Source organism: Musa acuminata, chromosome BXJ3-4 (genome assembly GCF_036884655.1).
Source record: "Musa acuminata AAA Group cultivar baxijiao chromosome BXJ3-4, Cavendish_Baxijiao_AAA, whole genome shotgun sequence".
In the NCBI taxonomy this organism is placed as follows: Eukaryota; Viridiplantae; Streptophyta; class Magnoliopsida; order Zingiberales; family Musaceae; genus Musa; species Musa acuminata.
Window position 1 is genome coordinate 46,187,594 of NC_088352.1, and position 16,509 is coordinate 46,204,102.

The 16,509-nt window shown below is 35.3% G+C and overlaps 1 protein-coding gene across 2 annotated transcripts; it reads left to right on the forward strand.

The window, feature by feature from the left end:
• Positions 1 to 455: 455 nt before the first annotated feature.
• Positions 456 to 16,482, forward strand: LOC135634678 (bifunctional aspartokinase/homoserine dehydrogenase 1, chloroplastic-like). Of its 2 annotated transcripts, XM_065145163.1 has the most exons (19): positions 457 to 735; positions 844 to 909; positions 2,547 to 2,608; positions 3,141 to 3,515; positions 5,190 to 5,278; positions 5,359 to 5,662; positions 8,346 to 8,398; positions 8,494 to 8,708; positions 8,807 to 8,894; positions 8,971 to 9,084; positions 11,067 to 11,165; positions 11,275 to 11,469; positions 12,551 to 12,633; positions 13,548 to 13,773; positions 15,040 to 15,185; positions 15,329 to 15,464; positions 15,650 to 15,733; positions 15,808 to 15,900; positions 15,981 to 16,482. In XM_065145163.1, the coding sequence occupies exons 1-19, from the start codon at positions 626 to 628 to the stop codon at positions 16,224 to 16,226; spliced, it is 2,784 nt and encodes a 927-aa protein (XP_065001235.1). In that variant the 5' UTR covers positions 457 to 625; the 3' UTR covers positions 16,227 to 16,482. The 2 variants fall into 2 exon arrangements, 1 of the variants encoding a protein (XP_065001235.1); XR_010495423.1 differs by lacking the exons at positions 15,808 to 15,900; positions 15,981 to 16,482 and having other exon boundaries at positions 456 to 735; positions 15,289 to 15,464.
• The last annotated feature ends 27 nt before the right edge of the window (positions 16,483 to 16,509 follow it).

Below are 16,509 nucleotides of genomic sequence, written 5' to 3' on the forward strand. Positions count from 1 at the left end.
TATAATTTAGATATTATATATTACAAAGTATATGTTAATTATTATTAGTTGAATATTTATAAACTAATTCAAATAACCTTTTGCTTCAAATGTGAGATCAAACTTTTGCGCTTCAGTTTATAGTGTGTTCAATAATAATTCAAAAATCAAGGTTTATTATGTTAGTAGAATCATTATGTTTGATCTAAAATTCTTACATAGAACTAAACTATAAGATTGCTACAATCTTGCAGACAATAAGGTAAAATTCTTATTTTGTAGGAATGAAGGATCAGCTCGATTAGGAGGCTGCGATGAGAGTCGGCGCCACCGCTTCGGGATATTGCTCCGTCATCAGGGTGTCCATGGAGGAGGAAGGACGAAATCGTCGGAGAGAATGTCGCGGTTTTTACTGCTCGAGGGAGAACCCGAACCGGTTCCTTATTTAAACCCACGCTTTGAGATCGGTAAAAGGACAGGTGGCCACCTACGGCTGGTTTCCTGTGTGATTTTTGTAAGGAGGGGCTCGGTTTGGTGAGGGAAGGGGAGCCGAAGGGTTTCGGAGGAGTCGTGGGGGGTTTCTTTGCCGCTTCTGCCGCCGGCGCTTCCTCTGTGGTCGTGGACGCCCGCCGCCGTCGGGTTCGACATGAGGACCAACGCGGTTTTCAGTCCACGCCCGTCTTCTGCCGTCTTTCTCCACCATGCGCCTCCTCGATGCTCCACAGATTGTTCTTTTCGAAACCTTATACCCATTAGGTTTCATCCTCTGTCTCGGTGCCTTTTCGATTTCTTGTTCAGTTCCTCATAACGATCTGTTGATTTGCTAAAGATATGTGATTTTTTTGGTGGACGTGAATAATGTAGCGAAGCTACTGCCCCACGTCGACAAGACGGCAAGATTGGGGGATGCTCCTCTCCTGGTCGGCGGAGGTGCGTGGTCTTTGGTCGTCTTCATTGTTCTGTGATCGTCTGACTTGTTCACCTAATTCTGATTAAATGACTCGGAACCACCAAAATCTGAAACTTTTCTGATGGTGACCGTCTTATCCATGTTTATATTATCTACGTGCGTTAAGTACATTTGATGTTAGTTTTTATAGTCGATGATTATTGAGATGTGCCATAAGAATGAACGAAGATTTTAAGTAAACAGTGTTAGCATACCTGAAAGCACACGGATGGTAGCAAAAATGTTACGAGTCCTGAGAGGAGAAGCTACCAGTTGATGTCAAACGGTAGGATCAATCTTATCACCTTCATGCGTGAATCAGGCACCGTGTGCTTTTATGTTTATAACCTTTGGGTTAGAGATATGAGATACTTAATTATGATGAAAAATGACGGTCAACTTGGATTTATTTCGTATGAATCTAATATTGTACATGGATCTCAAGTAGACAATAGACCACACTTCAGAATTTCCTTCGAAATTAATGTATGACGGAAATATAGAAGAAGGATTACCTATCCTAACATGATGGGACAAGGATATTATATACATATTGTGCAAAACAAATGATTTCATAAATGATCATGGTGATGCCTTATCCAAGGGCTTGTAAATGGTTTATAAACCAGATAGACAAGAAATATAGCACAACCATGCAAAAAGTTACTCCAAAGCCAAGGTTTAGATTGTTGGATTCAGGATTGATCAAATTAGGGTACTTGAGGGATCAGCATTTCTACTGAGAAGACAAATTTGGAGTTCAATGGAGCCGTATTCTTTTATCCCTGTTTCTTTTATGACTGCTTAATTTTTCATCTAGTTAACTCTTTGAATCTTGTTCTTTTGTCTTTGTTGTGCTTCTCCCAATCCTTAGTCTTTCTTTCCATCTGCTCATGGATTTAAGACAGATCTTTTCCTTTTTGGTGTTGATGCTAGCTAATTCTGAAGCCCTTGAGAAATATGACATCAAAAAATTGCTGGTTCATCTGAATTTTGACAAATGTCTGTCAATCTCAATTGATTTGATCCAATCCAAGTCATTGCAGGCTATTGCTAATCAGTGTCAGCCAACATTATCTACTTGATTTTGCTCAATGCTCATATGTATTTCTAGTGATGATTTTGGTACCAAATTAGTAATTCCTTAATTCTTCAGCATGATATTTAATGCTTGTAATAGCAGTTTTATAGTGTGCCATAATATCCATAGATCTGATCAGGCACCATATTGTCACCTTGAATCAGCGTCAGAACAGAAACGGAGTTGGTTGTTGAGAGACGGTTGGTGCTTGAATGACAAAAAGAAAAAAAGAAACTTTTTTTTTTTTTTTCACATTTGGTTGCTGGTGGGCCTTTTACTTCTTTGAAGTCATTACTGTATAATGCAAAGCACAAAACATTATAATACACAATCATTTATTGATATGTCATATGGTTGTGGCCCTCTTTTCTTCATGCCTTTTGACTTTTTACTCGAATCAGTGATCTGTCTTTGTTTTTATTGTATTCTTGATATGAAACAATTTTTTTTTAATATTGATATATGGCTTGTTGCTATGCACCCTTTATAGTTGCAATTGTGGAAATTTGTTCATGTGTGTGCTTCTTGTTATTTCAGGGTTGTTTCTGAGAGGATACGAAAGGGTAGATACAAGAACCAAATCTTTGCTTCCGTAGCAGGTATCTCTAGTTCTATGATTTACCGTAAACTAGTACTATTGATATTTGAGGAAGGTCATGTCTTCTTATCTAAACTTAACTAGTACAACCAGTCACTTTATAACAATTTTTTTGGGTTTTTTCTTGTAGCATTGTTGCAGCAAATCTTTCTAAAATTTTGTTCATGGTTTCATTTAACTGTCAAGGAACCTACCTCTTCTTTTTTGAATCTCTTTTACATTCCAATGGTTGCAACTGTTGTGGTCTCTTTTATTCTACCTTCTCTGATTTCTGTTCCTTTATATCTCTAACTTGTGAGCTTGATAAATTTACTAATTGTTAATGCAAATTTTCCTTGCATTTCAGCTTTTGTCTTGCTCGAATTTTTGCATGAAATGGTTGTCTGTAGACAACTAGTGCCTTATCACTGTCATGTTGTGTTGTAAAGCATTTCAGAATTTTGTTTTAAGAAATAGTTTTTAACATCAATGGCTTGTACCTTGTATTAGTCACATGTTGATAATAGATTGCATCATTTCTTTTCTTCACACAGATGTCTCTCTTGAGCAGTCCATAGTTGATTCTCCTATTCCAAGAGGTGACATGTGGTCTGTTCATAAATTTGGTGGGACATGTATGGGAACCTCCAAAAGAATTCAGAGTGTTGCTGACATTATCCTGAGTGATTCTTCTGAAAGAAAGTTAGTAGTTGTTTCTGCAATGTCAAAGGTGACAGACACGATGTACGATATGGTAAACAAGGCTTCATCAAGGGATGACTCTTATATAACAGCAATTGACAATGTTTTTGAGAAGCACATGTTAACAGCAAAGGAACTTCTTGATGGAGAGGATCTAGCCAGATTCTTATCTCAATTGTATAATGACATCAGTAACCTGAAAGCAATGCTTCGTGCCATTTATATAGGTCTCAAGTTACTTCCACTGTTCTTCTTTTCCATTTAATTTTTTAGCTACTGAGCCAATTGGAAATTGCTGGACTAACTGCTAGATAATTTGCCATCACCAATTTTACATCTCTGCTTGTCGATTTTCTGCAGAATATTTAGAAGTTTGTTATATTATCATTGTTATTATTGTTAGAAGCTTATGTAACTTATGGCAGGCTCACTCATTTTAAGCATATACATAACAAGCCTGTGTTCATTGATTAGTTTTTGGCACATTCAATCCAGAAATTGCTAAATGGGGCCACTCTTGGCAAAGCCAACATTAAATTGCTTGTGAAGTGTCTATATTATGCTTTGCTTTTGGTTCTATTTAGAAAACCATGTAGTTGATACTGATAATACAAATAGAAGTATTATTGTTGTTCGTGGTTATGAATTATTTCTTGCTTTACCTGTTTGGCGAGTAAATTGTGAATACTAACCCATCATGGGAAGTCAATGGTATCATGAACTGTTAATATGATGCAGTGTCGATATGATTAATTAATAATTCATATGAGGTTTGGGCATCATCATTTGTATTAATAGTAGCTGAAGTGACTTTAGTGCAGCTAGTCCTAATTCAACATTGCTATGAGTTTGTGTTCCCCTATTCAGTTCAATTTCTAATTGTCCATCTGAGTCAACTTTGTAGAAAGAAAGACATTTGTTTTACTTGGATGCTCAATTAAATCAGGTGTCAAACTATCAGCAGGTTCTTCTTATATGGTAAATCCTAATGAAACTAAGACTGCTCAAAATTAGGTGTCCAGCTCATAATAACTATCTATTTTGATGTTCTTTTATTGGAGACTAGCAACCCACATAGCATCAAAGTCAAGGGTAGAAATTCATTCGTGGAATTATATTTGGCTGAAGAAAACAAAGATATCTATGAAATGTTTTCACTAAGAAACATTAATTTTTTTGGCTAAAGTCTTCCCCTCTGGCTTTGTTTATTCATCCTTGAGGTATCATTATAGCAGCATTTTGTAAACTACCATCTACTAATTAGTTTAAGGTCCAACAATTTTTTTGGTTGTGGTTGCTAGGTAGTGAGGTTACTATCCACGCCTCTTTGACATGGGCTTTGGAAGGGCATGACTTAAAAGTTTATCATTGGTATATCTCATACCTAGCTACTATCTGTTGCACACAACATTCATAGATGTCTTGTATGTAACAGAGACACAAATCACATTTCATTTGTGAATTTGTAATCTTGAATAATGTTTTATAGCTTATGAGTCCTGCAAGTGTCACATATAGGAACATATTAAAGTTATTTTTCTGGTTTATCCTTGTGGATTTTGAATAATCTTCTTGACAGAAGAATGTGGCCACATGTAGAGTAACACATCTTGAAATTTTTCTGAAAAGCAGGTTTATGATTTACACTGGGAACTTAGTTAGAAATAAACAGAAATCATGCATTTATTCATGGAGTAGATTGTTCATGTTTTGACAGTTTGAGGAGTTCTACTTGTTTATTTTACATTTTTTTCCTTCTCCTGTTGAAGCTATTGTTTCTAAATATGTGCTTCTTAAGCTGCAGTTTTGTTATAAGCTTATCAATCTGTTCTTTTCTGTTTTCTTTCTAATGCTGATTTTCCTTGATGCATTAATTTTAACATCCATATTATATTTTGCAGCTGGTCATGCCACAGAATCTTTCTCAGACTTTGTTGTCGGTCATGGAGAGTTATGGTCTGCTCAAATGTTGTCATATACAATAAAAAAGGTTATTTTTATGCATGACACTTATCTCTGTTAAATACAATAATCTTAGTATAACTGTTTTGGACTGTATCTTCTATGCAGCATGGGAAGCCTTGCTGTTGGATGGACACAAGAGATGTCCTTATTGTAAATCCTACCAGTTCCAATCAAGTTGATCCTGATTATACTGAATCAGAGAGAAGACTTGGGAAGTGGTTTGTTCAGCAGTCTGCTGATATAATCATTGCTACTGGGTTCATTGCAAGTACACCTCAAAATATTCCCACTACTTTGAAGAGAGATGGAAGTGACTTTTCAGCTGCCATACTAAGTGCTCTTGTTAGAGCTCGGCAAGTCACCATCTGGACTGATGTTGATGGTGTATACAGTGCAGATCCGAGAAAAGGTTTGACACTTTCCTCGATTAAACATGCATAGGTTCTCATAACATGCACATGCTTTTTAATCCATATAAAGTATGGCTTCTTTAGTACTTTTGCAATGTGCATGTTGTATCTGTGTTGGATACTAAATACCTCCTGTTTCACTTTTACTTTGGAACATATATTTTGCAATATTTATGCTACTGTTTGGTATGTATATATGGGAAGTGTGTATCATCTTTGTGAGTATATTGAATGTTCAATTCCGGTAATATATATACATTTTAAAGTTTAAACATTTCACTTGCTATGAAGGTGAGTGATGTCTTTAATGGTTTCTACATGCATTTGAAGTGTTTTGTCAATGGCGATTATTTATGAAAATGCTTGTTATGCTTGTATAACATGCTATCAATGTTTTTACTTGTTTCATACTTAAATCGATGTTAAACTCAAATAATGGGGACATGTTAGAAAGGGTTTTTAACTGATACCAATAGAATAATGAAGGTGTAGTTAAAAATGGATGGACAAAAAGTTAGGTAGAGCATATGTTTTAGATGCCATGGATCTATTAACAAAGATTTTTTTCATGTAATACATATATATGTATACATACATATATATATATATATATATATATATATATATATATATATACATACATATATATATATATACATACATATATACATACATATACATATATACATACATATACATATATACATACATATACATATATACATACATATACATATACATATATATATAAGCATGTACTTAGGAAAACAAAAGCATATAGGAACACAAGTGTCATATTTGACATTTCATTCATATCCAAAGAGCATATAGGAACATATAAGCATGTATTTTGGAAAAACATGTCAAATGAACATAAAGGATGACATGGGATATTGCACTAGATATTTGGATAATAAATTATGCTTCAATTTATTCAAGCAATATATTTTTTGAAAGATATACGAGCCTACTTTCAGATGAAACAAGTTTTGTATAAATTGGAGTTGTTTATAGAGAGTTACAAGTGATCTAGTATAGAGAGGTGAGAACATATTGTCTCTGTTTAGCAGAATTAAAAGGATCAACTAAAATTAACATTTGGGCCGACATTTGCATTCCAAATCATTCAAATAAGGTACTGAAAGAAAGAGATAAGAGTCTAGTTTCCAAAGAATTAAGTTTTGTTCAAATCAAAATTCTACATAAAACGGTACAGTTAAAACAAGACAGATAGGTCAGAATTATCATTGATTCCAGACTAACAAATTTGCAGCTCAAATTAAGGTTGATGCAAATTAGAAAGGGCATAACCCTACAAATTACTCATAAACAAGAAGAAATCAAAGAAAAAAATCACTGTAGGATGAGCTAGAACACTTGTTTTAGAAAAAGTTAATCCCCAAAGTGATGAAATGGTCCAAATCCTTAAGCCAAAGCAACACTTCTTCTCCTTCAATTCTTCTCTTCTCTTCTCTAGTCCAAGATAGGTTGCAGTAAGATTCTCATTTAGTAAATTTTATCACTTTTCTTCTTAATTACTTAGGTTTAGCTAACAAAAAAAAAATGACAATGTGACAAGCATGCATTAAAGAGGCATAGGTGTCAACAATATAGGTCGCACTTTCCTTAGATTAGCTAGTGACATATGTCCTCCACTTTCTCTCTCTTTTTTTTTTCATTAACTTAATATGAACACCGGAGAAATGTAATATAAAATCTTCAGATTCATGAATAGTTGGTGGTAGCTCTGATCGATAATAAAATGAGAATAGAAATTTAATTGGTATAGATATGTTCTAAGAATTATAGATTCACTTCTCAAAACAAGGTGAGTTAACTAGATCAAGGTGCAAGCATAGGGAGACAGATTTGAAGATACATATATATAAACACATAAAATAAGATTTGTTTGCTACCAATTTTGCTCATATGATCTCAATGGATAAGATTCATCAAGTCCACTCAAATAGTCGGGTTCTTATGATTCATTTTTTGAAGCACGGAGACAGATATGGGATTTTGATACTATATGAATTTGCTGTTATAACAAATTTTGAAAAAGTAGGATACAATTTAACATGGGTACAATGATAAAAAGTATTTTAATATATAAACATACAGAGCTTGGTATATGTATTATTTAGTGATAAAATATGTAGTTAGTAGTTACATCTCATGATTAATAATAAGTAATTAAATAAAATCCTGACCAAAAATCATGAAGGAGATTACTTTTAGTAACATGCATGTACACGTTATTGATGATTTAAAGAAATGATTACTTAAGAACTGTTGAAGAACATGTGAGGGAATAGGGACTTTGTCCTGTAACAACTTGCAAAACCACCTTATTATGCAGCATTTTAGCCAAACATCCAAAGGGGGATATACTTATCAGGTCAATTGTTCTAAGCAACCAAGTAATTTATTCTAGCAAAATGTTAGAATTACTATTCTTTCATCTATACCATTGGTAATTCTGTTAGAAGAAATTTTGTTGCTATTCTCAAACCATGCAGAGTTGTTATAATTACCCTGTATCTTATTACCGAATAGATTTACTTATCCTTTTGGTACTTATTCTTGGGACCAAATGCCCGTTAATGGATGCTACCATGTGATTGTCATGTTACATCTTATATCAAATAGATATTAGGACTCATGAACTTTTCCAATTTGCAGTTAGTGAGGCTGTGATATTGAGGACATTGTCTTATCAAGAGGCATGGGAAATGGTTAGATTTTTCATAGTAAAAAATTACTTTGTTAAAATTGTGAACCTGTTGTCTCAGAAGCACTTCACAACTTTAAAATTTTCCTATGTTTGCAGTCATACTTCGGGGCAAATGTTTTGCATCCACGCACAATTATTCCAGTGATGAATCATGCCATTCCTATACTGATCAGAAATATTTTTAATCTCTCTGCCCCTGGAACAATGATCTGCCAGCCACCTGTGAATGAAAATGGAGATAAAAGGAGCTTGGAGTCTGTTGTCAAAGCATTTGCTACTATAGATAATTTGGCGCTTGTTAATGTTGAAGGGTGCATGACTTTTTATGGGGCATTTTCCTGATAAATTTGTTGTTGCTTGTGCATAACATTAGGTAATTAACTCATTCGATAAACTATGGATTCTGCAGAACTGGAATGGCTGGTGTTCCTGGTACAGCTAGTGCAATTTTTGGTACTGTAAAAGATGTTGGAGCTAATGTTATCATGATTTCTCAGGTTTCTCTGTTTTCTCTTACTACATGATATTTTTGGTTATTCTATGAGCTTCATGTAATCACTAATCTCTATGCAGGCAAGCAGTGAGCATTCTGTTTGCTTTGCTGTGCCAGAAAATGAAGTCAAAGCAGTTTCGGCAGCCTTACACTCTAGGTTCCGACAAGCTTTAGAGGCAGGAAGACTTTCTAAGGCATGTGACCTTGTTACCTTCAGATTACTTTGTATGGTTTATATTTCATAATGCTCTTCCGGTATTGTTGAGCAAGGTTCGCTTTACTGGTTCGAATTGGTGTACCCAGTGTTGATACGGTGGGGGATACCGATGATACAAAAAAGGGCAAAAAATAGCACAACAAATTCTTAAAAACAGAAAAAAAAAAAGAAGCTAGATTAGGGTTTTTAAGTTGGAAATAAATTTAAATTTAGTATATTTTAGCAAAAATAATCTAAATTAGGAAAAAATAGTGATATATCTTTTTCAAGCTTCGAGGAGCAGTTTTGTGGAGTTTAAGAGAGTGCAAATGAGATAAATATGTGAGTGAGAAAGTGATTGAGAGAGTAGATGAGACAGAGAGAGTGAAAGGGGAGAGAATAAGGGGGTAAAAAGGGTTTAAAAATCCTTTTTATTGGTTCAAATGGTCAATGGACCATTTGAATCAAATTAGACCTGACCCTTGTTTGGTATCGGTCGAAATTCGATCGTTACCGATCGATATAGGTTAGTATATCAGTCAGTAACGGTTGGATTTCGACCGTTCCGATCGGTACAAACCCCGTATCGAGTGATTCGAGGCCATTATACATAGACCACCTAATATAGGGTGGTCTACATATCGGTTCCTTATCGAATCAGTATGTACCACCCATATTGGGCGGTATGCCACAGCACAACCCTGTTGCTGTGGTTAGAAGTGCACCTAACCTACTCTTAATTATGAAAGATCTTTTATTGCCATTTGGATGTTGGTGGTGATCATTCAGGTAAGTTGTAACATGTGATTTATATATGGTCTTAGCCTTGTTGTTAATCCAAATAACATAAGATCTGCAGACTCGCTTGTTTTCTTGTTAGTTATTTGATGAAACCGTACGGCCCTCTTGTAAGTTGAATAAGAAAGAAAGCAAAGATTTGTTGGAACAAACCAACAAATTATGTATCTGCATGTCCATATTTTTTTTGTTTTCATGTCGCCTTTCGCTTTTCCTTATTCATGTAATCCATGTTGCTAAGCCCCATAAGCATTTAAAATGCTTGATCAACCAATGTTTGCAATTTCGTACCGTACCGAAGTATCGAGCTCAGCTCAGTACGGTACGAGCGTATCGAGCAGTACGCTCTGGCGTATCGCTCGGTGTGTGTGTGTGTGTATATATATATATATATATATATATATATATATATATATATATATATATATATATATATAATAATAATAATAATAATAATAATAATAATAATAATAATAATAATAATAATAATAAGACATTTCCCTTTGCTGAGGCTTCTTCTCTCCACACGGATGAAGAGAATTCGCCAACGACACCGAGGCCTCATCGCCTCAGACGAGGAGGAGGTGACATCTTATCTACGACATCCGACGAGGGAGGGCGGTGATAGATCGAGATCATCGAGGGAGAGCGTCGGATCTCCAGGTTCTCTGATTTCGGACAGTAACGGGGCGGAAACCACCCCAATTAACAGTACCGCCCAGTGGCGGACGGTCCGCGTACCGGTCTGCTGGTGTTAACTAACATGAATTGCAAGCTTAATCTGTTTTTCTAATCCTTTAGGAAAAAGACAATTACCTTCTTGTATTTTTTTATTTGTGATTCCTCTAATATGTCACTCTCAAACTTTCACACCAAATGTACCTGATTAATGCTATAGTTGATGGTCCAATTAATTGACTAAAATTTTTGATAAATTTAGAGTTCCCAATGCCTTTTATTGTCATCCTAAAATTTATTTCTTCAAATTCTAAGATTGGATGGCTTATAAGAGATCGGAGATTGATGACAACGCACCCAGGGAGAAAAATCTTTTACCGTTTGTCTTTCTATATCCTAAATCATCTGTTCCAGGAAATACTCACTTTCTTAGTTTGTGCTTTACACTATTTGAGTATCGTTGTTTGTTTCTGCTCATTTTTTGCTTTGCTATATCTTCTTTAGGTTGAGGTCATTCCTAGATGTAGCATTTTGGCTACAGTTGGCCAGAAAATGGCTAGCACCCCTGGAGTTAGTGCTACTCTTTTTGATGCCCTGGCGAAGGTATTTCCAGTCTACTAGTTTTTATATTTGAATCATACAAAAAGTGATCTTTTTGACATGCTAGAGTTTCTTATTTCTTGTATACATATAATTTGTTTTTGTCTTGCAGGCTAACATAAATGTACGAGCTATTGCTCAAGGTTGCAGTGAATACAACATAACCGTGGTGCTGAAGCAAGAAGATTGTGTTAGAGGTTTAAGGGCTGCTCACTCAAGATTCTACCTCTCGAAAACAACATTAGCCATGGGTATCATTGGACCAGGTTTAATTGGGGGAACATTGCTTGATCAGCTTAGGGATCAGGTCACTGAAAACATGGCCTTATCATTATTTTTTTTCAAACAATTAACCAATATGTTTTATTGATAATCTCTGCATGAAATAAGATATAAGGCCAATCATTATTTATTTGCATTGGCCTTTTAATTTCATTGATAGACTGCTGCAATGACATTTACTTCTTGTGCAAAGAATCAGTCTAATATGCATTTATTTATTTTTGTTGCTCCAACCTGTAATTTTTATAGTTATTCCTTAAATTAAGGTACATGTTTAAGGTTTATTGGAGTTCTATGTCTGAGATGAAATATCTTGGGTATGATTTTGTCAACTCAACAGAAATGTCAACTAACTACTAACTAGATTATTTATCAAGGATTTGTAATATTCTGTTTAAAAAATTGATAGGTTTTCCTTTCTGTTCAGAGTTGATTTTGATAGAAGCCAACAGTTATATCTTAGGACAAAAAACTATTGTGGATATAAAATGGTTTGATTTTTCTGTAGGCAGTGCAGGAGTAGATCCAGATGCATCCTGTGAAAGGTTGTGTTTGATTGGAGATCGTGGATAGTATGATGGTTGGCTAAAATATTGCAGAAACACATGGAACTTGACTACTAACTCACTGAGATATAAAGCTGATTTAGGAGTTCATCAGGGTCCTCATTTCACAATATTTGGATTGCAAGCTTCCCTAGGGAAGCTTGGATTCTGTATATGTGTTTAACTTATGTAGCTTCAACTAGTTTATTTAATGCAACCTCTTTGGTTGCTGATCTTTGTTTGTTCAGTTATATTAATCTATAGATTGTTACCTTCTAGATGATTTGTTTTCAACTTTAGCTGACTATATCATTATTTATGTACTCTTAATCTTCTTAGGTTTTTGGTATGTTTGAGTCAATAATTTTTTTTAACATGCAGCACTAATCATGGTATACCATATATGGTATGTCTGTTATTATTTTCCTATTTACCTATGATTTATCTGCCATGCTATATTCCTTTCATATTACCAGTCCACTATATGTTCCTTATTGATGGAATTGACATTTTGAACTAAGTGCCAGCATCAAATTAAATGGTATGCATGTAAATTTGCAGGCAGCAAGTCTCAAAGAAAAATTTAACATTGATCTGCGTGTAATGGGAATTACTGGTTCAAGAACAATGGTTCTGAGTGAAACGTAAGCTAATGAGCTTAAACTAATTCATGCCTTCTATACATGCTTACCAGTCCACTATTTAAGTCATTTTACTGTGATTAGAATTTTGAAGTACTAAAATGTTCAGTTGAATTTGGGCATATCCAACGCACGCCAGTTTCTTTCTACTATCTACTTGATAATAATTGTTTAATTAATGACTGATTTTCAATACAAAAGAAGATTATTTATTTTTGTGCATGCAGAGATGTTTCAATTAATCTTTTGAGGTGATAACATTGCATTACCATAGTAGATTTTTAAAGTGCATTGTTACATTATCAAGGCAAAGTGAGGCCCTGATTTGATGTTGTCGTTTTCCTTTGTTGCAATTAAAATGACTTGAATCTTTTAGCAACCATTTGTATGATTTTTTAGGAGTTAGGACTATGACACATATTTACCCTGTTAGAACTAATATCTGCTTTCCTTTATTTTTGTTCCTTTCTTTAACAATAAAATGCAGATATTTCATCTTGGTATACTTTTGTAATTAATTGTCTGAAAAACCAATGTTGGCTGCTTGAAATCACTATGTTATGTGCATTAGGAGATAACTCTCAACTCGTACCAGAAATCTGAAGTATCAAACTAGTAATTGGGCACTATCTCCTAGACTTTATAAGCATAAGAATGATTGCATAGATCTCACAAGAAATATATGGCATGAACCAATGAATATGTTCAGGGAAAATTCAATAACAAATTTGATGGAGTAAATGATTATTCTCAACATACTAAGAAGCTTAATAAGGGTAATGTTTTCTAACTGAAAGCCGAACTTCATCTTCTTGATCTATGTATCAGAGGAAGCAGTGGTTTTGGAGCTTGAATTATATAGGCTCATGTTTACATTTATTACATCCGCTTTCCAACTTTCTTAGCTGCTTTCTCAGGGGAATAGACTTGAGCAAATGGCGAGAAATTCAGAAAGAAAAGGCTGAAGTGGCTGATTTAGACAAATTTGCTAAGCATGTGCATGAAAATCATTTTTTTCCAAATACAGTGTTGGTAGATTGCACGGCAGATACAAATGTTGCAAACAACTATTATGATTGGCTGCGTAATGGCATCCATGTTATTACTCCTAACAAAAAGGCAAATTCTGGACCTCTTGATCGGGTAATTAGCTCCTCCATTGGCTAGTTCTCATATACCTTTCATTTTGTTATTCTGGAAAGACATTCTTCATATTTTGCATTTGTGATAATTCCCTTTTTGTTGCTTGTTTAGCCATTCATCCAGTGTTTTCTGCTGGACTGATTATGCTTTCTAATTAATCTTTTGTTGTAAGATTCTCAGCTTCAATTTCAGCCTGGTATTTAGTAAAACCCTAATGGATAAAGCACTAATTTTTTTCTAGAAACTTGGTTTGCTGATGGTTGTGTTTGAAGTAGTCCACTGTCAGCCTATGCACACACATTTTAGGTCTGAGCTTAGCATTCTTGAAGAATCCATGTCCGTTTGGTGGGTTCAAGTCTAATTTAGTTTATGTCTATGTTTAGTTTATAGGATTCATTCTATGTTTGTTGGCCAAAAGATTGATAGTTTTCCTATTGCTTTTAGTGGTCAATTACTTTTTCATACTGCCTGCACACCAGGTCATATAGTGAAATCACAACCTCCAATATAATGAAATAAGTAGCGACATGGCCTTTGATAGAGGTCTGGTTTGGTTGCACCTAAACTCTCCTGGGAGAGTCCTGAAAGGATGGAACTTTAAAAACATTAGGCGCTTCTTATATGGACTTTACATTTAGGAGATGAATTTGGAATTTTTTAATCATTTTAGTGGGAGAAAATAATCTGTGAATCGATGAGTGAGTAATGCAGAGTTAGAAGAGAACGAAACATTTAACAGAAACAAGGATCAATGACAAATTGATGGTAGCCACAAGAGCATGATGCCTTAGTGCTGCCAAGGCTTTTGTTGTCGCTAAATTTCCCGAGGTAAAACAGTCTGAAATAGCATAGCAGCTGACTTTTAATTGACTACATATGTGGATTATTTTCAGGCCCTATAAAAGTTTTTTTTCTTTTTTGACATATTACAAACTTTCTATATATTATGTTTGGTATATATATGTTCTTTTTGTTGATTTTTGAAGCTGCAAAGAGATGAAAATATTCCCTAACTCTTTGCATCTCTGGGCTTGTGATGTCAAAAATTAATCAGCACCTGGAACATGCATGTAAGGCTAGTTTGAAGACCTGTTAAATCAGCAAAATGACCAGTGCAATTGTGTTGTTTTTTTATTTTCTGAATCTTAACTTTGGGGTGACATTCTTATTTGATTGCTGATCGTTGATGTTGTAGCACAACCCTTTCAACTTATACATATGTATTATAAATTTGGCAACAAATACTGATGTATCATCAATATATAGTATCTAAAACTACGGACGTTGCAACGGTTATCATACACTCACTACTTCTATGAAGCAACAGTTGGTGCTGGACTCCCAATCATCAGCACTTTGCGGGGACTTCTTGAAACCGGTGACAAAATCTTGCATATTGAGGGCATCTTCAGGTGTGCATAGGAAGATGCATAGTATGCCCCTTGAAAAATCTGGACGCAATTGTCTTGTATCTAGAGAATATATCTTTGTGGCTGATCTTTCTTAACCTATCAGATTGACTCCTGTAGTCTATTCTTGGGTGGTACTGTTGCAGTGGAACATTGAGTTATATTTTTAACAACTTCGAAGGAACACGAGCTTTTAGCGAAGTGGTATCTGAAGCAAAAGAGGCTGGATATACTGAACCTGACCCAAGAGATGATCTATCTGGAACAGATGTTGCTAGAAAGGTGAGGATATGTTTTAGTTTTTTGTTTTATATTGATTGTAACTAGTGTCTGCTGGATTTCTTGTGTTAGGATGATTTTGTGAAACGACTGGAAGCCACAATTGACTAAATGATTATATGTTAGTCATTTGTTTGATGTTGTGACTCCTCAGATAACAAGTGTTATCTAAATTTCTATGATTGCAGGTCATAATTCTTGCAAGAGAGTCGGGTCTAAAGCTTGAGCTTTCCGATATCCCTGTCCAGAGCCTTGTCCCAGAGCCACTAAGAGTAAGAATGTACATTATTGAAGCTACACATCTTTACAAATCAATGTGATGCTTCTCTAACTGTTGTATTTGTAGGCATGTTCTTCACCTGAGGAATTTATGCTGCAACTGCCCAACTTTGACAAAGAACTTTCAGAGGAACGAGATGCTGCCGAAGCTTTAGGAGAGGTGGGTGATCTGATCCACTTCAGTGTAATTAGACAACATTGTCTCGGAAGAGAGATTCATTAGCTCTTCTCAATCTGAAGGTGTTGAGATATGTTGGCGTCGTCGATGCTGTTAACGAGAAAGGCCGTGTGGAGTTGAGGAGATACAAGAGGGAGCACCCGTTTGCACAGCTTTCTGGATCGGATAACATCATAGCTTTCACCACCACAAGGTACAAGGCTCAGCCGCTGATCGTCCGTGGGCCTGGTGCTGGTGCCGAAGTCACTGCTGGTGGAGTCTTCAGCGATATTCTGCGACTGGCGTCGTATCTAGGTGCCCCATCTTAATGCCCACATGTAAGAACACACGAGTTCTGCTTGTGTTCTTTTTGAGGTCTTCTACCACATGTTATTGGTAACTAGGCACACATTCAACCTTCATCAGGAACCAGTCGTTTCGTCGGACCTTTAGTTGCATTGCTTGCATGTAGTCATTGAAGTTTAACATGGTCCATATGGTTGTTAAGCTTTTGGTTTACTCTTTGTGGCCTGCATTTACGCTTTAATGAGAATAAGGTGAATGAGTCAGTGTTTCCATACTTCATTTTTATCTGGCCATCTCTCCAATTTA